At 50.8% G+C, this 18357-nt stretch overlaps 1 protein-coding gene across 2 annotated transcripts in view; it reads right to left on the minus strand.

Moving 5' to 3' along the window:
* GRHPR (glyoxylate and hydroxypyruvate reductase) overlaps positions 1-5286 on the minus strand; it is a 74979-nt gene extending 69693 nt beyond the window's left edge. The window contains exon 1 of one of the 2 annotated variants that reach the window (XM_068112869.2): positions 5106-5286. In XM_068112869.2, coding sequence (XP_067968970.2) covers positions 5106-5218 — 113 coding nt within the window. In that variant the 5' untranslated portion in view covers positions 5219-5286. The remainder of the gene's footprint in view (positions 1-5105) is intronic. The other variant, XM_068112870.2, reaches the window with a different exon arrangement.
* Positions 5287-18357: the final 13071 nt, after the last annotated feature.

The following is an 18357-nucleotide window of genomic DNA, read 5'->3' on the forward strand; positions in this document are numbered from 1 at the left end:
AAATCTATATATTTAAAACTAGAACGGCACTCGGTGGAGTGCACATCTCCGCCAGACTGAACAGTTTATGTATTCTATCCCACTGATAGGCCGGATATGGAATTGGAGCTGAGCCAAAATCGAATCGGCTTGTTCTTGTCACCTAACCAACTCATGGTCCTAGTTTTGTCATAACTCGTCTATAACTTTTTAAAATATCATATCATTCAGTAAAGATGTATCACATCATATATCAGATATATCATATCCTTCAGTAAAGTATCCTTCAATTTCCCCCCTTCTGGTGTTGGGCTAGCGGCTAGGGTGCCAGCTTAGGATCCTAGGTTCGAATCCCGGTCGATCGCTGAATTAACGCCAGGGGGGTTGACTCAGCCTGTCATCCTTCCGAGGTCGGCAAATTGAGTACCAGTTCACTGGTAATTGAGCACCAACCCGCTTTGCGGGGAAAAAATGGCATCTAAAGGTGGTTTTTTTTTTTTGGTTTTTTTTTCACTCCCCCTCCTCAAAGCGTCCTCCCCGCTTCTTCCCCCTTCCAACTCTCACCTTCATCTCCCCCAACCTTCTGCCTTGCTCTTGCCCCTCCTCAAATAACACCTCATTGTGCCTCACCCAATCACCATCAAACCTTTTGTCCGCCCCATCCTTCCCTTTCTCCGAGCTATTCTGAAATCTCTGACACACCTTCGACAGCTCTCCCTACCTCTTCCACATCTTACCCTACCCCTCCTCCTCCCTGTTCTGTATCCGATGCTCCCCCTTCATCTTCATTAACGGTATGGACCTCAAACATCCGGGGCCTTCGTTCAAACTTAACTGATCTCTCCATACAGGTTGCTTCTGACAAACCAGACGTGATCTGCTTAACAGAAACTTTCCTCCTTCATGATGTCTCTGATTCCTTAGTATCTCTCCTGGGTTACTCCCTCCTCCGGTATGATAGACCTGAGCCTCGTCCTGGAGGTGGGGTTGCTATCTTTATCAAAAACTCTCTTCCTCACTCGCCCTGCACTGCACTCTCTCCACCTCACCCCCAGGAATACCTCTGGCTACGGCTTCCCCTTCGCTCCCACCTCTTGTTTATATGTGTGTTGTACCGTCCACCAAACAGTGATGACTCCATCTGCATCTCGCTGTCTGATAATATGGACCAACTTCTATCTACTCATCCCAACTCTCTCTTCCTCATATGTGGTGATTTCAATAATTGTCACCATGCCAGTTGGCTGGGTGTGGGTACCTCTCTCACCAGCCATGGCTCCTCAGCAAAGGACTTCTGCGACTCACTGGGACTGACACAATCTGTCAATTTCCCGACCCGGATCTCAGTCAACGGAGCATCTTCTCTTCTGGACTTGGTTATGACTAACTTCCCTGAAAATGTCTGCTGCTCTTCTTCTGCTCCAATCGGCTCATCTGATCATGTGCTTGTTAAAGTGGACATCTCTCTGACCATTCTCAGGGAGCCTGCTCAGCGTCGACGAGTCTGGCATTTCACGCAGGCCAACTGGCACGGTCTTCAAGCAGCCATCAATCATCTGGACTGGTCTCCCATCTCTACCACCTCTGACATCAACTCATCCTGGGAATTCTTCCAAAGTAAATTGATCTCTCTCATGCACAGATTTATCCCATCTCGTCTTCAGTAGTCATACCCTTCCTCCCGTCCATGGTACACGGAATCTTGTGGTGAGGCTGTTGCCCAGAAACAACTTGCCTTCATCTCCTGGAAAGCAAATCCAACGGCAGGAAACCTCATTTCCTTTCACAAAGCCCGAAACAAATGTGTGTCCACCCTCAGGAGAGCCAGGAAACAATATCTCTCCGTTCTCAAGACCGAACTCTCTTATCTGTTTCCCTCTTCCAAATCCTGGTGGCGTCTGGCCAAATCTGTTTCTGGTGTTTGTCCCCCCTCAATCCCCTCCCTTACCTCAAATGGCTACACAGCTGACTCCGCACGTGAGAAAGCTGAATGCCTCAACTCTGTGTTTGCCTCTATATCTTGTGTCCCAAACCCATCCCTCTCTGTACCCACCGTACCCAGTCGTACCCAGCTGCTCCTGGACTCCGTGTCCTTTCCTCCTGACAAGGTGGAAAAGTTTCTGTCAACCCTCGACTCTGATTCTGCAACTGGACCTGACGGCATTAGCCCACGGGTCCTAAAATCCTGTTCTTCTGCTCTTTCACTCCCTCTCTCTGTTCTCTTCACCCTCTCTTTTGCTCAAGGTCAACTGCCATCTGCTTGGAAATCAGCCAACATCACCGCTTTGCAAAAAAAAGGTGCAAAAACAGATCCTAGCAACTACAGACCAATCAGCCTTCTCCCAATTATCAGCAAAATCATGGAATCCATCATTGCTTCGGATATGAAATCTTTCCTCTTCTCCAATGGCTTGATCTCTGATCATCAATTTGGTTTCAGACCAGGTCACTCTACTCTGGACGTGCTGCTTCTGCTGTCTCAACAATGGATGGAGCTCCTCAATGCCAAACAGGAAATTAGAGATGTCTCCCTCGACATATCACGTGCCTTCGATACGGTCTGGCACCCCGCTCTGCTCACCAAACTCTCCTCCTTTGGTATCCATGGAAATCTCCACGCATGGCTGGCGGACTTCCTCTCTAGTCATAGTCAACGTGTGGCCCTGAATGGGTTTCTCTCATCTCCTCTTCCTGTTCAGGCTGGAGTTCCCCAAGGCAGTGTTCTGGGCCCTGTGCTTTTTCTGGTCTTCATCAATGATCTCTCTGACTCTCTTGAAAATCCTCTCTATCTCTTTGCTGATGACTCCACTCTCTGCCGCTCCATTTCTCATCCCTCAGATCGGCAGTCTGCAGCCTCCTCACTCTCTGCAGACCTGGACAAAATCACAGACTGGGCAAACAAGTGGAACATGTCTTTCAATCCTGACAAATCTCACACCCTTACTATGTCTCTCCGAAAAGACCGACTGGACAACCCTCCCATCTACTTTCTGAATAATCCTCTCCAAGAACTTCTGTCACTCAAGCTTTTGGGTCTCACTATCTGCCATGATCTTTCCTGGGAAAACCACATTTCCAAGCTGGCCTCCAAAGCCAGTCGCCGACTGGGCATCCTCCGTCATGCGAAGTCCTTCCTTGGCACACCTGAGCTCCTCACCACATACAAGGCTTTCATCCGCAGCTCAATGGAGTACTGCTCTCCCCTCTGGGCTGGTGCTCCTGCCTCACACCTAGCTCGTCTTCACGCTGTTGAAACCAAAGCGTTCAGAATCATTGGAATCTCCCGCGATGACACTATCTCCGAGGGCCTTTCACTTACTCACCGCAGGCAGGTTGGTGGTGTTTCCGTCTTCTACCGACTCCTCTCCGGCCTTGCTCCCCCAGCTCTCTCTGGGCTCTGTCCCCCAAATATTCCTACAGGTCGCACAAGATCTGCCTGCAACCCTCTTATGGTTAAACTGCCAAAATCAAGACACTCTGCTCACCTTCACTCCTTCATTCCTCTTTTCTCCCACCTCTGGAACAAACTCCCTCACTCTCTTCAATCCCACTCCTCCCTCCAGGTCTTTAAAACGGCTGTTCACCACCATCTCTTAGGCCAGAAAAAAAAAATGAGTTGGTGATCGTCCCCGCCCGACCCTACGAAACAACACCCGACCCGAAACTTTTTTTATTTTTTATTTTGAAAAAAATCATTCAAAAACGATCTTTTCACAGTCAAATTTGGCACCGTTCTGCACCGCATGCGCAGTGCGTGCTGCGCAGTGCATGCTGCGCAGAGCGTCGCAAGTGCCTCAGGCTCAGGCAACTTCACCCATTTTACGTTAGCCATTCATGGCGGCTATTGTGTGAGATTTTTCCCGCTGAAATCTGTATCGATTCGTGATAGAATCGGCTTGAAATGCCTATTGTGATCGCATCAATAGCCCGTGAGGGCTCTTCCAAGACGGTGAAGGACTGGTTTGCGTGCAATATCGAGTTGGATGTTACAATCTCGGACTTCTATGCAGAGTTCTCAGACGGCAAGTATGATGGGGATAGGGAGCCATTGCCTGACGATACACGCGGTACTTTTGTCAAAGTATTCGCCGGCCCCAGTAAAACTGACATGACGAAAGTTTCACCAGCTTGCAAAGTTTCTGATGTGACAAAGACTCTTGGCTCATTTCTCAAATTTGTGTTGGCTGCAGACACGGCCACGGATCACAGGATGGAACCCGATAGTCGACCAACTGTTTTTAGTGTCCTCATGAATGCTGCCCGTGATGATGCTTTTTGTACTTGCCTGCCACCTATATTCCCGCTCACTCAGCTGCCACAGAAGAACAAGTTGAACATTTTGAGGAGAAAGGAGTCTTTATTTCATATTTTTCCATGTCAACAAAACTCAATGGAAAGTAGGAAAAAAAAATAAAAAATAAAAATAAAAACCTCCCTCCCTACCCGAACTTTTGAGAAAAAAGGACGATCACCAACTCATTTTTTTTATCTGGCCTTATCTTCCCCAATCCAAAACCTTGATCTTTTCTACCCCCGCTAATTTCACCCCAAATCCACTTTTTTGAGGTGCCGACTTCTTTCCTGGAAGTCCTTGGTGTCCTTGCGTTTTATACCTATCCTGCCTCCCCCCCAGGCCCTCTCCCTCCCACACATCTCCCGATGTCCCTGCTCTCAAATGTTGTGTTTGTGTGCTTCCTCCCCTTGCTGAATATTAATGTTAATACTCCCCCGAAGAATATTCGTGAGACGTCAGATTCGCTCTCTCGTTGGAAAGTGAAAATAACACCACATGTAATTATATATATATTTAAAACGATTACAATGAGTTACCTGGCGCTACTGAACTGTACAGGTCGCTCCCAACGATAAGTTTGCGAACAAGTGAATAACAATTAACATTAACAAGTAGCTACGAGTGCGAGTTGTGAGCTTGATTTATAGTCTGTGACCGACTAACTTAATGATTACACTACACTGTGACAATGAATGAAGAAAAATGTAAATTCGGATAAAAATAAATACAAGGGGGATCAGAATCAGATGAGCAAGCGCATCCGATACCCGATGTTGCCTGACGAAGTCAGTAGCGTACAGTCCATCAATGCAATGGTGACGGAGTTACTCACAGTCCGGACGTGGACAGGATACGCATGGCGCTGTGAGGGAGGCGTCGTGTGACGAGCACGGAGAAGGGAGCTGCTTCAGAAAGCGCAGTCGGAACCGCTACGTGAGCGGCCATGCCGCGCCGAGCGCACCGGAACAAAGGGCGAAGTTTCCCTGCCGCGCACAAGTTTTTTTTTTTTTTTTTTCAACAAGTTTTTTTTCCACAACAAAACAAGCACGTTCATTGTCCTATTGTTTCACCAATCGCACCCTCTATTGTTACCATCGATTCTGCGAACGGAGCGCTTTTCTATCGTCTTCGATGCACCGCCCAAGTCGCCACCCGTTCGCCAATAAGTTTTAATTATTGTTTGTATGCGCCAATTAAAAATCATGCGTGAAGTACGTCGTCGTAGTACGCAACCTGCATATCTAAACACGCACGCACACACCCTCCCCCCAATTCCCCTTCATACACACCCGGGATCGAGCCCTGTAAATGGTCATGGAGAGTCGCGACAACTTGCAAGTAGGAGCCATTTTGTATCCATACATCCATATCCCATTTTGTATCCATACATCCATATCATAATGTGTCCGCTTTTTAATCAAACCGTCTTTATCTGCGCCCAAAAGGAACATTATATTACAAAATTATTTATTTTCGGTCTCCCAACGAGTCCGAATAAATCAATCAGACAGGATTTATTTAACCTTACTTGCCTGACATACCGACATACTTACCTGACAGGAGAAATACCTTGGTCAGGTGGAGTGGTGGACTCACTCCTATGGAGGAGGGTCCTATTGTATGACCATGCGTTCTGGCCCTTCGGGGTCAGTATGCATGTGTTTTGAATGACCATGTGCTTCAGCCTTTGGGTTGAGGTGCATGTGTATTGTGTATGCTAATGGGACAGCCTTGATAGACGGTGTGCCTTGGCCATGGGGTCAAGGTGCACGTCCAAGTCTGTTTAAATGTTTGATTTTTTTTAACCTTTTTTATTATAAAAAAGGCAGCCTCATAAGCAGGTGGATTTATTTAACCTGAAAACATATCGCAGAGACCGCATCAAAATGAAGTGTAATGATCGAGTAAAGGTTCTCATTGATGAGTGTCTAATCGAGGTGTAGAGAACGCGTGGGTAGAAGAAACACACAGGTTGTGGCAGAATGGAGAAATTCGAAAGAAGAGAAAGAAGGAAAGTGAAAGACGGGTATGGAGGCACACCATTTACAACATCAACATGGTGCGCACACCATCAACAGAATACAGAATTATGAAAGACGAGTAAAAATGACGGGTTGGAACAATTTATTTGACGGTGCAGCCTCGTGAGCGTGCCAAGGTCTGAAGCCTCGGCCTAGTGTCAGTTGTGCTTATATCTTTATCTGTTAGACATCCTATGGATGTAAATGAACACTTGTTTTACTCTGCGCACGTTGCACATCACGTGCAGCGAATTTCACCTCTCTGTGCCTTGTGCAGTCATGGCCAAAAATATTGGCACCTTTGCACTATGATATATAACATGATATTAAAAAAAGTTACGGACGAGTTATGAATAAACTTGGTGGTTGAGTGGTTAGGTTTCAAGAACAAGCCGATTAGATTTTGGTTCAGGTCCGAATCCAGATCCGGTCTATTGGTCGGATACAAAACATAAACTGTTCACCAGGCGGAGGTATTCTCTCTACTGAGTGCAGTTCTCGTTTTGTTTATGCAATTTAAATACATCTTGTAAATGTTTCACCTTTGTACATTAGAAGGAACACAGATGCTCCGAAAGGAGGCCATTTGGCCCATCATACTTGCGATTTATCAAAACTATATTCATTATATTAGTGAAGGATGAAGGGGAGGGTGACGGTCTATTTCAGCCACTTTGACTATAATATAGAGGTAGCTTCCAAGAAAATGTCTGACAAAATGGTCTGGAGGCTATCACACTGACTTTGAGACATCTAGTCTGGGTTTGATTCCCAATTCAGCTATAAATTGTCAGATTGGTGCTTCGCAGACAGGGTGTTGTGCTACTCAGCATATACAGTCTTGGCCAAAAATATTGGCACCCTTGCACTTTTTTCAAAGAATGCACCATTTCGTCCAGAAAATTGTTGAAATAAAAAAATCCTTTGGCATCCACATATGTATTTCTTTGATTTGCAGTGGAACAAAACAAAACAAGCTGAAACAATTTACTAAATCTTAGCTTATTCCACACAGACATCTTAAAAGGCCCAGACAATATTATTGGCACCTCTGAGAGGTTGTTAGACATAATAAGGTTTCAAGCAGGTGATTCTCCTTTACTTTGGAATTGAACTCACCTGTGGTGAGTTGCAGGCACCTGAAATATAAAAATCACTCATTCAACCAGTTTGAATAGAGAAAAGGAGTCATTCTGCTGTTTTGTGTAACTGTGTGTGCATGGAAATGGAAATTCCAATGTCCAATTCCAATGGAAATGGAAAGTCCAATGAGCATGGAAAAAATAAAGAAAACCAGAGAATTGTCTCAGGAGGTCAGACAAGATTGTAGCCAAGCATGGACAATATCAAGGCTACAAGTCCATCCCCAGAGACCTTGATGTTCCTGAGTCCACCGTACGCAATGTTATCAGGAAGTTTAAGAGTCCATGGCACTGTAGCCAACCTCCCTCGATGTGGCCGCAAGAAAAAACTTGATCGAAGATTTCAGTGAAGGATTGTTCCGAATGGCTGAGAAAGCACCTCGATCAACTGCCAAACAGATTCAAGCTGACCTTGAGACACAAGGTACGACAGTTTCAACTGGCACCATCCCTCACCAACTCAATGAAAGGGGCTTCTATGGTAGGAGACCCAGGAGGACCCCACTGCTGAGAGACAGACATAAGAAAGCTCGACTGGAGTTTTCCAAAACACACCTGAACAAGCCAAAATCTTTCTGGGAGAATATCCTGTGGACAGATGAGACCAAATTTGAGCTTTTTGGTAAAGCACATCATCTCTTTACAGAAAAAGAAACTTTCTTTACAGAAAGCTGTACAGAAAATAAAAAGGAAGCCTTCAAAGAAAAGAACACCTTCCCTACAGTCAAACGTGGAGGAGGGTCAGTGATGTTTTGGAGTTGCTGTGCTGCCTCTGGCACTGGGTGCCTTGAATGTGTGCATGGCACCATGAAATTAGGAGATTACGAAGGCATATTGGAGCGCAATGTTCAACCCAGTGTCAGAAGGCTGGGTCTCTGTCGAAGGTCATGGGTCTTGCAGCAGGACAATGACCCCAAACACACTTCAAAAAGCACCCAGGAATGGTTCAAGACAAAATGCTGGACTGTTCTGAAGTGGCCAGCAATGAGTGCAGATCTAAATCCCATTGAACAGCTGTGGGGAGATCCGAAAACAGCAGATGGGAGAAGACACCCTTCAAATCTAGGGAACTGGAGCAGTGGAGCAGTTTTCACAAGAAGAGTGGGCCAATCGGCCAGCAGAGAGGTATAAGAAGCTCATTCATGGCTATAGGAAGCAGAGAGGTATAGGAAGCTTGACTGCAGTTATTTTGTCCAAAGGCTGAGCTACCAAATATTAAGTCTCGGGTGTCAATATTTTTGTCAATGCCATTTCTTTTTATTTTCTGATTTAAAAGGATATATTAAGTTCTGAATCAAAAACAAAGGTTCTGTAATATTAACAGTGAAATAAAGAATTATGGAGACCAAATACTTTTGTCAATTTCAACGTATTTTTAGAGAAAATTGTGAGTTATTTGAAAAACATCCAAGGGTGCCCATATTTTTGGCCACGACTGTATTTGTTGTTGTTTTAAAAAAAAACACTTCTTTACACTGCCCTTGAGGCTTGGTTTGCAAGCCACTGTGTACAATTCCAACAAGCGTTACGCCTAGGTCCCCCGTCGGTGAAGTGATGCGAGTTGACAAAGCGGAAGACGCAAGGCGGCCATCTTGGATTTTGACATGGCGACCCAATTTTCAATAGCGTTCTTCCTTATGCCGAGATACACCCACACACCTGATTAGAAGTTGGTACTTCCCTTATTTTTCAAGATATTCCGCTCACAAGGTTCAGACATATATATGGGGGCGGCCATCGTGGATTTTGACGTGGCGACCCACTTTTCAATAGCGTTCTTCCTTATGCCTAGATACTAGTGTAGGTCGTTGTGTTATTTAGTGAACGGTTCATATAGAATCTGGAAACTTGTGATTTTTTACTTTCTATGATCACACTGAACACAAAACAACGTGTTTCCAATTTTTTTATTTATGTCCAGTGGCAAAATTCAAGATGGCCGCCAGCATATACCGAAAAAGCAATAAATCGTTATATTTGAACCAACGTATTCAATATATGCACAATGATAAGCTTATCTGACATGCTTTTGATTACAATATATTTGTATCTACATATATATTTGTATGAAATAGACTGTCTTCAATGTTTTCATTCATATCCATTGACAACATCCAAGATGGCATCCACCAAATTTCGAAAAAATACGATATTTTTATATCTGAACCATTTATTTACGTACATGTATAATGATAAGCTAAGGACATTTTTGTGATTACAATATATTCTTTTCTACCAAGTATGTTACTTCTTTAAGAAGTTTTCAATGTTTTCATTAATGTCGTAGAATAAGTCCAAGATGGTGGCCACCATATACAGAAAAATCAAACCATTTATCAACATACTTGTGTTATGGAAATTTACCTAGGCATGTTATGTATCTAACAATCATGGGGAAAACAAAATGGTGTTCATACACATATCAAATTGGATGCTCAATTATACATGTATCCGGATGCTAGTTATTACTGCCACTAAAGCGCGGCGTTACGCGCGCTGCTTGTGAGCAAGGAGGAAGCGGACAAGCGGTAACATATAAACGTCTTTATTGTAAGACTACACTGTAACACTAAACTCCTCCGGGCTGGTCGCCCGGGGTATATCATGAGGCCACGCCTACCCCTCGGGCGTGGCCACCGCCCACTCGGTGCGTGGAATGATGTCACCACGCCAGTGGGCTTTTGTGTCCGCCACACGCGCCCCCCCAGAATTCCCGCGCACCTGGAGGGCCAGTTTGCGGGGCAGACGAATGACCCGGCCGAAGCGCCCCCTGGCGATCGGCGGCGTCCGGGGTGCAGGGATACCAGGTGGGATGCCCCTGGCTGCCCCTGGGATGGGTGCAGGACCGGGGGGCGCCGTGGCGGCGGGGCTGGGCGGTGCCGGGGGTCCGCCCGCAGGAGGGCGGCCCCGACGTGGGGGTCGGGCCACTGGCGATGGATGGTCCACATCGAGGTGGGCCGGCTTGAGGCGGTCTACCGAAACGCGGTCAGGAGTACCGCCGATGTCCAGGGTGAAGTGCTTCGCCCCGGTCTCCAGCACGCGGAAAGGCCCGTCGTACGGGGGCCGCAGTGGTGTCCGATGGGCATCGTGGCGGACGAAGACGTACTCCGCCGTGCGAAGCTCCGGGGCGACGTGCGTCGGTGGGTGCCCGTGGCATGCCGTTGGCACCGGGGCGAACCTCTGGGCGGTCTCTTGCAGAGCGGAGCGCTGCTGTGCCGCGGACCATGGTGCCGTGGAGTCGGGGAGGAACTCGCCCGGCACCCGCAGCAGTTGCCCGAAGACCAACTCCGCTGCGGATGCGCGCAGGTCCTCCTTGGGCGCCGTCCGGAGGCCCAGCAGGACCCAGGGGAGCCTGTCGACCCAGCCGCCGTCGCGGAGGGTGGCCCGGAGCGCGGCCTTCAATGAGCGGTGAAATCGCTCACACAGGCCGTTAGCCTGGGGGTGGTAGGCCGTGGTTCGGTGCAGCCGGACCCCGAGCCCCTGCGCAACCGCCCCCCAGAGCTCTGAGGTGAACTGGGGGCCGCGGTCGGATGAGATGTCTGAGGGGGCGCCGAACCGGGCGACCCAGGTGGCGATGAAAGCCTGCGCGACATCGGCCGCCGTTGTCGACGCCAAGGGCACAGCCTCCAGCCACCGGGTGGTGCGGTCCACCATGGTGAGGACGTAGGTGAAACCCCGCGAGGGGGGCAGAGGTCCCACCAGGTCCACGTGGACGTGGTCAAACCGGCGTTCCGGCACCGTGAACGGGGCCAACGGGGCCTGGGTGTGCCGGTGCACCTTGGCGCGCTGGCACGCGAGGCACGTCCTGGCCCAGCCGCGGACGGCCTTCCGGAGGCCATGCCAGACGAACTTGTCGGCGATCAGCCTTTGGGAGGCCCTCGCGCCCGGGTGGGACAGGCCGTGGATGGCGTCAAACACCTGGCGCTGCCAGCCCGCGGGCACAATGGGGCGAGGACGCCCGAGGGAGACGTCGCACAAGAGAGCCGCGCCCGCGCCGTCGAACGGCACCTCGGTGACGCGGAGGCCCGTGACGGCGGTCCGCAAGGCCTGGACGTCGGGGTCAGCGGCCTGGTCCACTGCCATCCGGGCATAGTCGATGCCGAGGTGGACTGCGTGGGCGACGGCCCGGGAAAGGCAATCCGCCACCGGGTTGTCCTTCCCCGCGACGTGCTGGATGTCCGTCGTGTACTCGGACACGGCCGAGAGGTGACGCTGCTGCCGGGCCGACCACGGCTCGGTGACCTTGCCCATCGCGAAGATCAGCGGCTTGTGGTCGACGAAGGCAGTGAACGCCCGGCCCTCGAGCAGATGGCGGAAGTGCCTGACCGCCAAGTGAAGTCCGAGCAACTCGCGGTCGAAGGTACTGTAACGGCGTTCGGGCGGGCGAAGCTGCCGGCTAAAGAACGCCAGCGGTTGCCAAGCTCCACGCACCCATTGCTCGTGCACCGCGCCCACCGCGTAGTCCGAGGCATCGGTGGTGAGGGCGATCGGTGCATCGGGCGCCGGGTGCGCGAGCATGGTGGCGTTAGCCAAGGCGAGCTTCGCGCCCGTGAACGCCGTGTCCATCTGCTCGGTCCAGGTAACATCGCCTTTGCCCGGCTTACCTGGGAGAGCTTCGTGCAGGGGGCGCAGGAGCTGGGCGATACGGGGCAGGAACCGATGGTAAAAGTTCACCATGCCCAGGAACTCCTGCAGCCCTCTGATCGTGCGGGGGCGCGGAAACCCCTTCACCGCCTCCACCTTGGCCGGCAGGGGGACGGCGCCGTGCCTGGTGACACGGTGCCCCAGAAAATCGATTGTGGCGGCACCGAACCGGCACTTTGCGGGGTTCACAATCAGGCCATGCTGGCCCAGGCGTTCGAAGAGCGTGCGGAGGTGGCGTAGGTGCTCTTCGCGGGACGCGCTGGCGACGAGGATATCGTCCAGGTAGACGTAGACAAAATCCAAGTCGCGCAGGACGCTGTCCATCAGTCGCTGGAACGCCTGAGCCGCATTCTTCAGACCGAAGGGCATGCGCAGGAACTCGAAGAGTCCGAATGGCGTGATGACCGCCGTCTTCGGGACGTCCTCCGGCCTGACGGGGACCTGATGGTAGCCGCGTATGAGGTCCACCTTCGAGAAGAAGGACCTGCCCGCCAAACGGGCGGAAAAGTCCTGAATGTGGGGGACGGGGTAGCGGTCGGGAGTCGTGGCGTCATTGAGACGGCGATAGTCCCCGCACGGTCGCCATCCCCCGCCGGGCTTCGGCACGATGTGCAGCGGCGACGCCCAAGCGCTCTCTGAGCGCCGAACGATGCCGAGTCGCTCCAGGGTAGCGAACTCCGCTTTTGCCACCGCCAGCTTCGTCGGCTCGAGGCGGCGTGCCCGGGCGTAGACCGGTGGCCCGACGGTGGGGATGTGATGGGCCACCCCGTGCTTGACGGCCCCCGCCGAGAAGGTGGGCCGCGTGAGGGCCGGGAAGCCGGCGAGGAGGCGGGTGAATGCGTCCGCTGCCGGAAGCGTACAGACCAACGTGGCCGGAACCGAATCGTTCGGCAAGCCGCTTGGCAAGCCGCTCGTTGAGCTGGGCAACGCACATGCGAGCGAGCTGAACGTCTCGGCCTGGACAAGCCGTCTGCGCTTGACGTCGACCAGGAGCCCATTAGCGCACAGGAAGTCCGCGCCAAGCAGTGCCATGGGCACGTCGGCGGTGACGAACGTCCATCGGAAAACCTGCCCTCCAAACCGCAGAGAGAGGCAGCGTTTTCCGTACGTACGGATGGGCGTCCCGTTCGCGGCAAGCAGCGCGGGGCCCCCACCCGCGGCGTGCTTGTCTGACGTGCCGGCGGGAATGACACTCACCTGTGCTCCCGTGTCGCACAGGTAACGGCGCCCGGAGAAGGTGTCCGTTATGAACAGCAGGCTGCTCGAACGGCCGGCGCTCATCGCCACAATTGAGCGCCGGCCCGGGCGTTTCCCGACCCGTTGAAGGAGCACGGCGGATGACACCGCCGAGCTTCGTGGCCGAACTTGGCGTGGAACCAGCACCAGGTGGTGGAGCTGGAGGAGTGCGGCTGGCTCCGCCAGGCCGGTGGAGTCGACGGGTTTCCCCGCGGTGGCGGTTTTCTCCGCGGCGGTGGGCGGGGCGTGGCGGCGTTCACGAGGTGCGTATCAGCATGCTGCTGAACCACAGCGTGCTGTAGAAGATGATGCTGTGGAACATCAGCGTGCTGTAGAAGATGATGCTGTGGAACATCAGCGTGCTGTAGAAGATGATGCTGTGGAACATCAGCGTGCTGTCGAAGATGATGCTGTGGAACATCAGCGTCGAAGGCCGTGACGGCCACGCCAACGCTCGCCCGCGTGTCCGAAGCGGCGAAGTACTTGTCCGCCTCGGCCGCCAATGCTCGGGGTTCCGTTAGCCCGGTCCCGGCCAACGCGAGGCGAACCTGCGCTGGAAGTTGGCGACGGAAAAGCGCCCGGAATAGCGAACCGGGGGCTTCGTCGCCCAACAGTGACAGCATATGGTCCATTCGGACCGACGGGCGCGTCTCACCGAGCTCGGGGAGATCCAGGAGGCGGTCGGCCCGTGCGTCGTCCGTGAGGCTGAACGTGGCTAGGAGTAGCCGCTTGAGTGCCTCGTACTTGTGGCCGTCCGGTGGGTGGCGAAGGACGGACACAACTCGAGCGGCCGTGCCGGGCCCGAGGGAGGCGACGACGTGGCAGTAGCGCGTGTCATCGCCGGTGAGGTGCCGAAGCTGAAATTGGGCTTCGGCCTGGACGAACCAGACTTCGGCCTGAGCCTCCCAAAATTCCGGAAGTTTGACGAAGGCGGCCATGGCGATGGCGTCGCGTGTGGAAGGATCGCTCCGGCAGATCCAACGTCGAGGGTCACCAGTAAAGCGCGGCGTTACGCGCGCTGCTTGTGAGCAAGGAGGAAGCGGACAAGCGGTAACATATAAACGTCTTTATTGTAAGACTACACTGTAACACTAAACTCCTCCGGGCTGGTCGCCCGGGGTATATCATGAGGCCACGCCTACCCCTCGGGCGTGGCCACCGCCCACTCGGTGCGTGGAATGATGTCACCACGCCAGTGGGCTTTTGTGTCCGCCACACCACGTTATTAGTCATCACTGTCGCTGTCATCATCATCATCACTCTCTGTCTCCTCATTTGCAACATTAGTGCATGATCCTTCAGCACCTTCACACTTGCAAAGCTCTGTGCATGACAGATTATTGGTCTTGCAAGAACACCGTCCACTGCATTTGCTGGCAATACATGAACACTTCACGAGGCTGACGACAGCCTCTGGTACCGGTGGAACTTTCGACGTCACAGGAACACAACGTCCGTCATCTAGTTGTTTCCATCCCAACGATACTGGATCTAGAAGACTTGGAACAGCTACTGTGTCCTGCACCCAAATGTTAGCTTGGAAGTGTGCTCGCAGAATGTGTTCAGTTATGGATCCTTGAGTTGGAGGTAGTTTCTCTACACCCTGGTTGCCCTTGAGTTGCTTGAACATATGCCACCGGAGTGCTTTAGCTGATTCATAACCAGGTTTGAAGAGCTGACACACGAACTTTTCACAACCAGCCAACACCTCCGGAGATGGATACACACCAACACCAAGCCCAGCTAGTGCATGGATTACGTCATCACTAGCCTTCATGAAGGATTTGAAGCAAGTAGGCTTTCCCTTTCCCTGGATGTGGCCAGTGGTATCACATCCAGTGAGCGCGTGGAATCCTGGCAAAGCTGCTGCACGTTCTGCGCCAATGGCCATGTAGATAGGTTTGAGTTTAATCTTCCGTCGTCGATCACCAGAGCCCATGATGATGAGACTCTCTGTGTTGAGGTCTGGGACCCTGCGCAGAGCGAGCACCAACACATCTGTGTCAGAGGAGTATATATGTGGTGTATTACCCAAACTACTCACTGCTACTGCATACATGACCAGTAACGTGTCGGCTTCCTCCTGTGTACTTGTGATGTTCACCATGTTTGATTGGGAAGACATAACACCTTTGTGTGTGTGGGTAGTGATCGGCAGTTTGCACAGCTGGACAGATTTTGTGCAAGGTATAGCACGAGGTTGGCTTTGGTTTCCTTGGTTCCTAGGAATACCTTAAAGTCTTTGATAGGTGTGGAATCTTCTATTTTGTATCCCTTGTCTTGTGCTCTTCCTGCTGTTCGGAGCTGTCTCGTTCTGTCCATGGAGTTTGTAACAGTGTAGTTATCGAATAATAAGTATATGTCACTGTAGCCTCGCGACTTGTTGTCAACACTTCGAATGAAACAGCCTGACAGGTCTCGGCAACACTTTATACCATCCTTCCGAACAACCATCTCCTGCACGAGAGCCATGCCATCTATTACGATGCTGGTCAAGACATGTGCTGATTGACGTGGGATGATCGGCTCTTCTATGGATTCTTCAGAAGTATCTGTCCCCGAAACCACTCCTTCCAGTTCATGGATGAGGGTGGACTTGCTTGTAGTAGGTAGCAGAGAACCATCGGGCCTCATTAGGCTTGCATTGTAATGGGCAAATCCATGTGTTCCCACAATGTCCTGCAGGTCCAGTTCTCTTGAGGACTTTGCAACGAGCAGCAAGCGAACGAACAGGGAGTTAGTTGCTTTCAAGCTGACTACTTCGGAGGATGCCTTCAGACTGATACTTTTGCATCCATCTTTCCAAGTCAGATACTTGAGCTTCGACATTTTGTCCCACATGTTCTTGTCTCCATTGACCCTCTCATCAACATATGTTGCAAGTACCGTGTATCCGCGTACCTCTATGTCCAAAACGCCACGCTGCACTGCCGTTGGCATTATCCGCTTGGTGACGAAGTTGACCAACTTCATTTCAGATCCATCATCATGTTCTGGTGCATTGAAGGGGTTTGCACTGCCTATGACATCCTTGAGTTGTCTCACAGCCTTTTCCTGTCGTGCAGTTTTAGATGCTGAGTGTTGGTGGTGCTTCTTTGGGATAGAATCTGATATGTTTAGCATACGCTCAGTTTCTCCAGCCAGCCTTGCCAGTTCTGGGGAGCCGAGGCAGTATTTGAGCAGACCCTGGGGATCGGTGGTTAAGCCAGAAATGGCACCTTCACCTTTGTGGATCTTGTTCACATGTTCCTGTGCGTGATCAGGTCCAATGGATGTGAATGCAACAGGGTTCGTACTGACGACAAAGTCACCACTCTTGAGCTCTTGCCATATCGAGGGATGGCTGCTTTCCAGGTGATACATGTGTGCGATGTAGTCGGGAATGTTCTGTGCATAGTCATGCCTGTTATATGCGAAAAAGTAGATGCACATCTTTTCCAATGAGGCAAGGTACAAGAGCCAGTTATGGTCGCGGGTACCTCGCATGAAGTGGAGTAGGTTGTTAACCTGTCTCATATACATACGAGCCCACTTGTACATCGGGTACTTCTCGTTCTCGTGGTCGAATGCTTCTAGCGTTTCCACCAGCTTCAGATCGGATGCCAAGTTCACCAATTCACGATGAGCTTGAGCTATATCCAGACCATTTTGACATGCTGTTCTCACATCTTCTATTGCAGACGTCAGTTTGTTGAGTAGCACTGGATGTTGCTCGCAGAATGCCTCGATCCACAAATCAAATAGAACTTGCAGAGTGATCTGGTGAGCATCCAAGGCTCTGTTGTGGTGCTTTCCATTCAGTATCTGTACTACAGTTACGCTACTGTACAGGCCGGCTTCAATCCATGCTTCATCTAGACCGCTGCTCTCAAGAGTCGCTCCAAGACACCGTAAGGCACAGAGAACTACATGGAAAGGACCGGGACTTGGGATTATGTTGGCTTGGAACTGTAGATCCAGGAAGCTCAGTTTTCTAACTCTTTTATACAAGTCCATATCTAGCCACACAAGTATTGGCTCATTGTCCTGATTGTCTCGGGCCATCAGTTTGTTGAGATTAGAGAGCTGAGTCAGGGCTGTGGTAAGGGTCGTCCACTCATGGGCTGGTGCATTTATGAGGGGCAGTGCATGCACTTTGTCCAGTTTGATAGATTCAGTGTTGGATGCTGACGTACGCAGAAGTGAATTATATGCTGTCCAGACAGGGACAGGTTGGTGTCGCACATGAATCACTTCACCATCTCGAGAGCTGTTGTGTGGTTCAGCTAGCTCAATAACTGGATTGGCATGATTGCGATGGTAATGGCGTACCAACAGCCATGATAGGTCATCAAATGCAGGTCCTCTGAGCTGTTCCTCATTCATCCCCAGTTTGAAGTTCGGATAAGAAGGACTCGTGGGAGGTTTCGTACCTGTTATGGTACGTACCTGTTTCGTACCTGTTTCGTACCTGTTATGTTGCTCGGAATCAGTGGGACGACAGTCATGGGGACATCCTTCAACGATCTTGCCGATTTGTTGTGTGTGGGGGTTGCATACTCTGTGACCACCTCCACGGTTTCATCCATGCTGGGTTCCCGTTGATACACAGCCATTGCCGTTGCATGGAAAGAATTCCTGCCATCAGAGGTATCAACCTTGGCATCAACGTTGTCAATTGAGAATCGCAATCTTCGTTTTTTGTGAAGCCCTGGTGGTAAATAGTTTCCATCGTTCTTCTCCATGTTCATCTGTACCCCTTCCGAAATTTGAGCGACACACTGCTTTACGCGTCGGTATGGAACTCCCAAACCGGCTTGTGAAACTAGATTTGACCGTTTCTGGCTTCGCCATTTGTGGTCACAATACAGTGAGATGCCGAGTGTGATAGGAGTTTCACTTGTCGATCGAAACGCAGTCACTGGTGATTTTGGGTCATACAGGAGTTGCCAATTAGATTTGTGGGCTTGTACTATTTGCTGAGAGACGATTGACGCAGATCTATTAAACTCTTGTGCACGAGCTTCAGTTTTAACTGTAGTTGTACCTTTCATGATCCAAA

Source organism: Myxine glutinosa, chromosome 4 (assembly GCF_964187855.1).
Source record: "Myxine glutinosa chromosome 4, kmMyxGlut1.1, whole genome shotgun sequence".
Classification (NCBI taxonomy): domain Eukaryota; kingdom Metazoa; phylum Chordata; class Myxini; order Myxiniformes; family Myxinidae; genus Myxine; species Myxine glutinosa.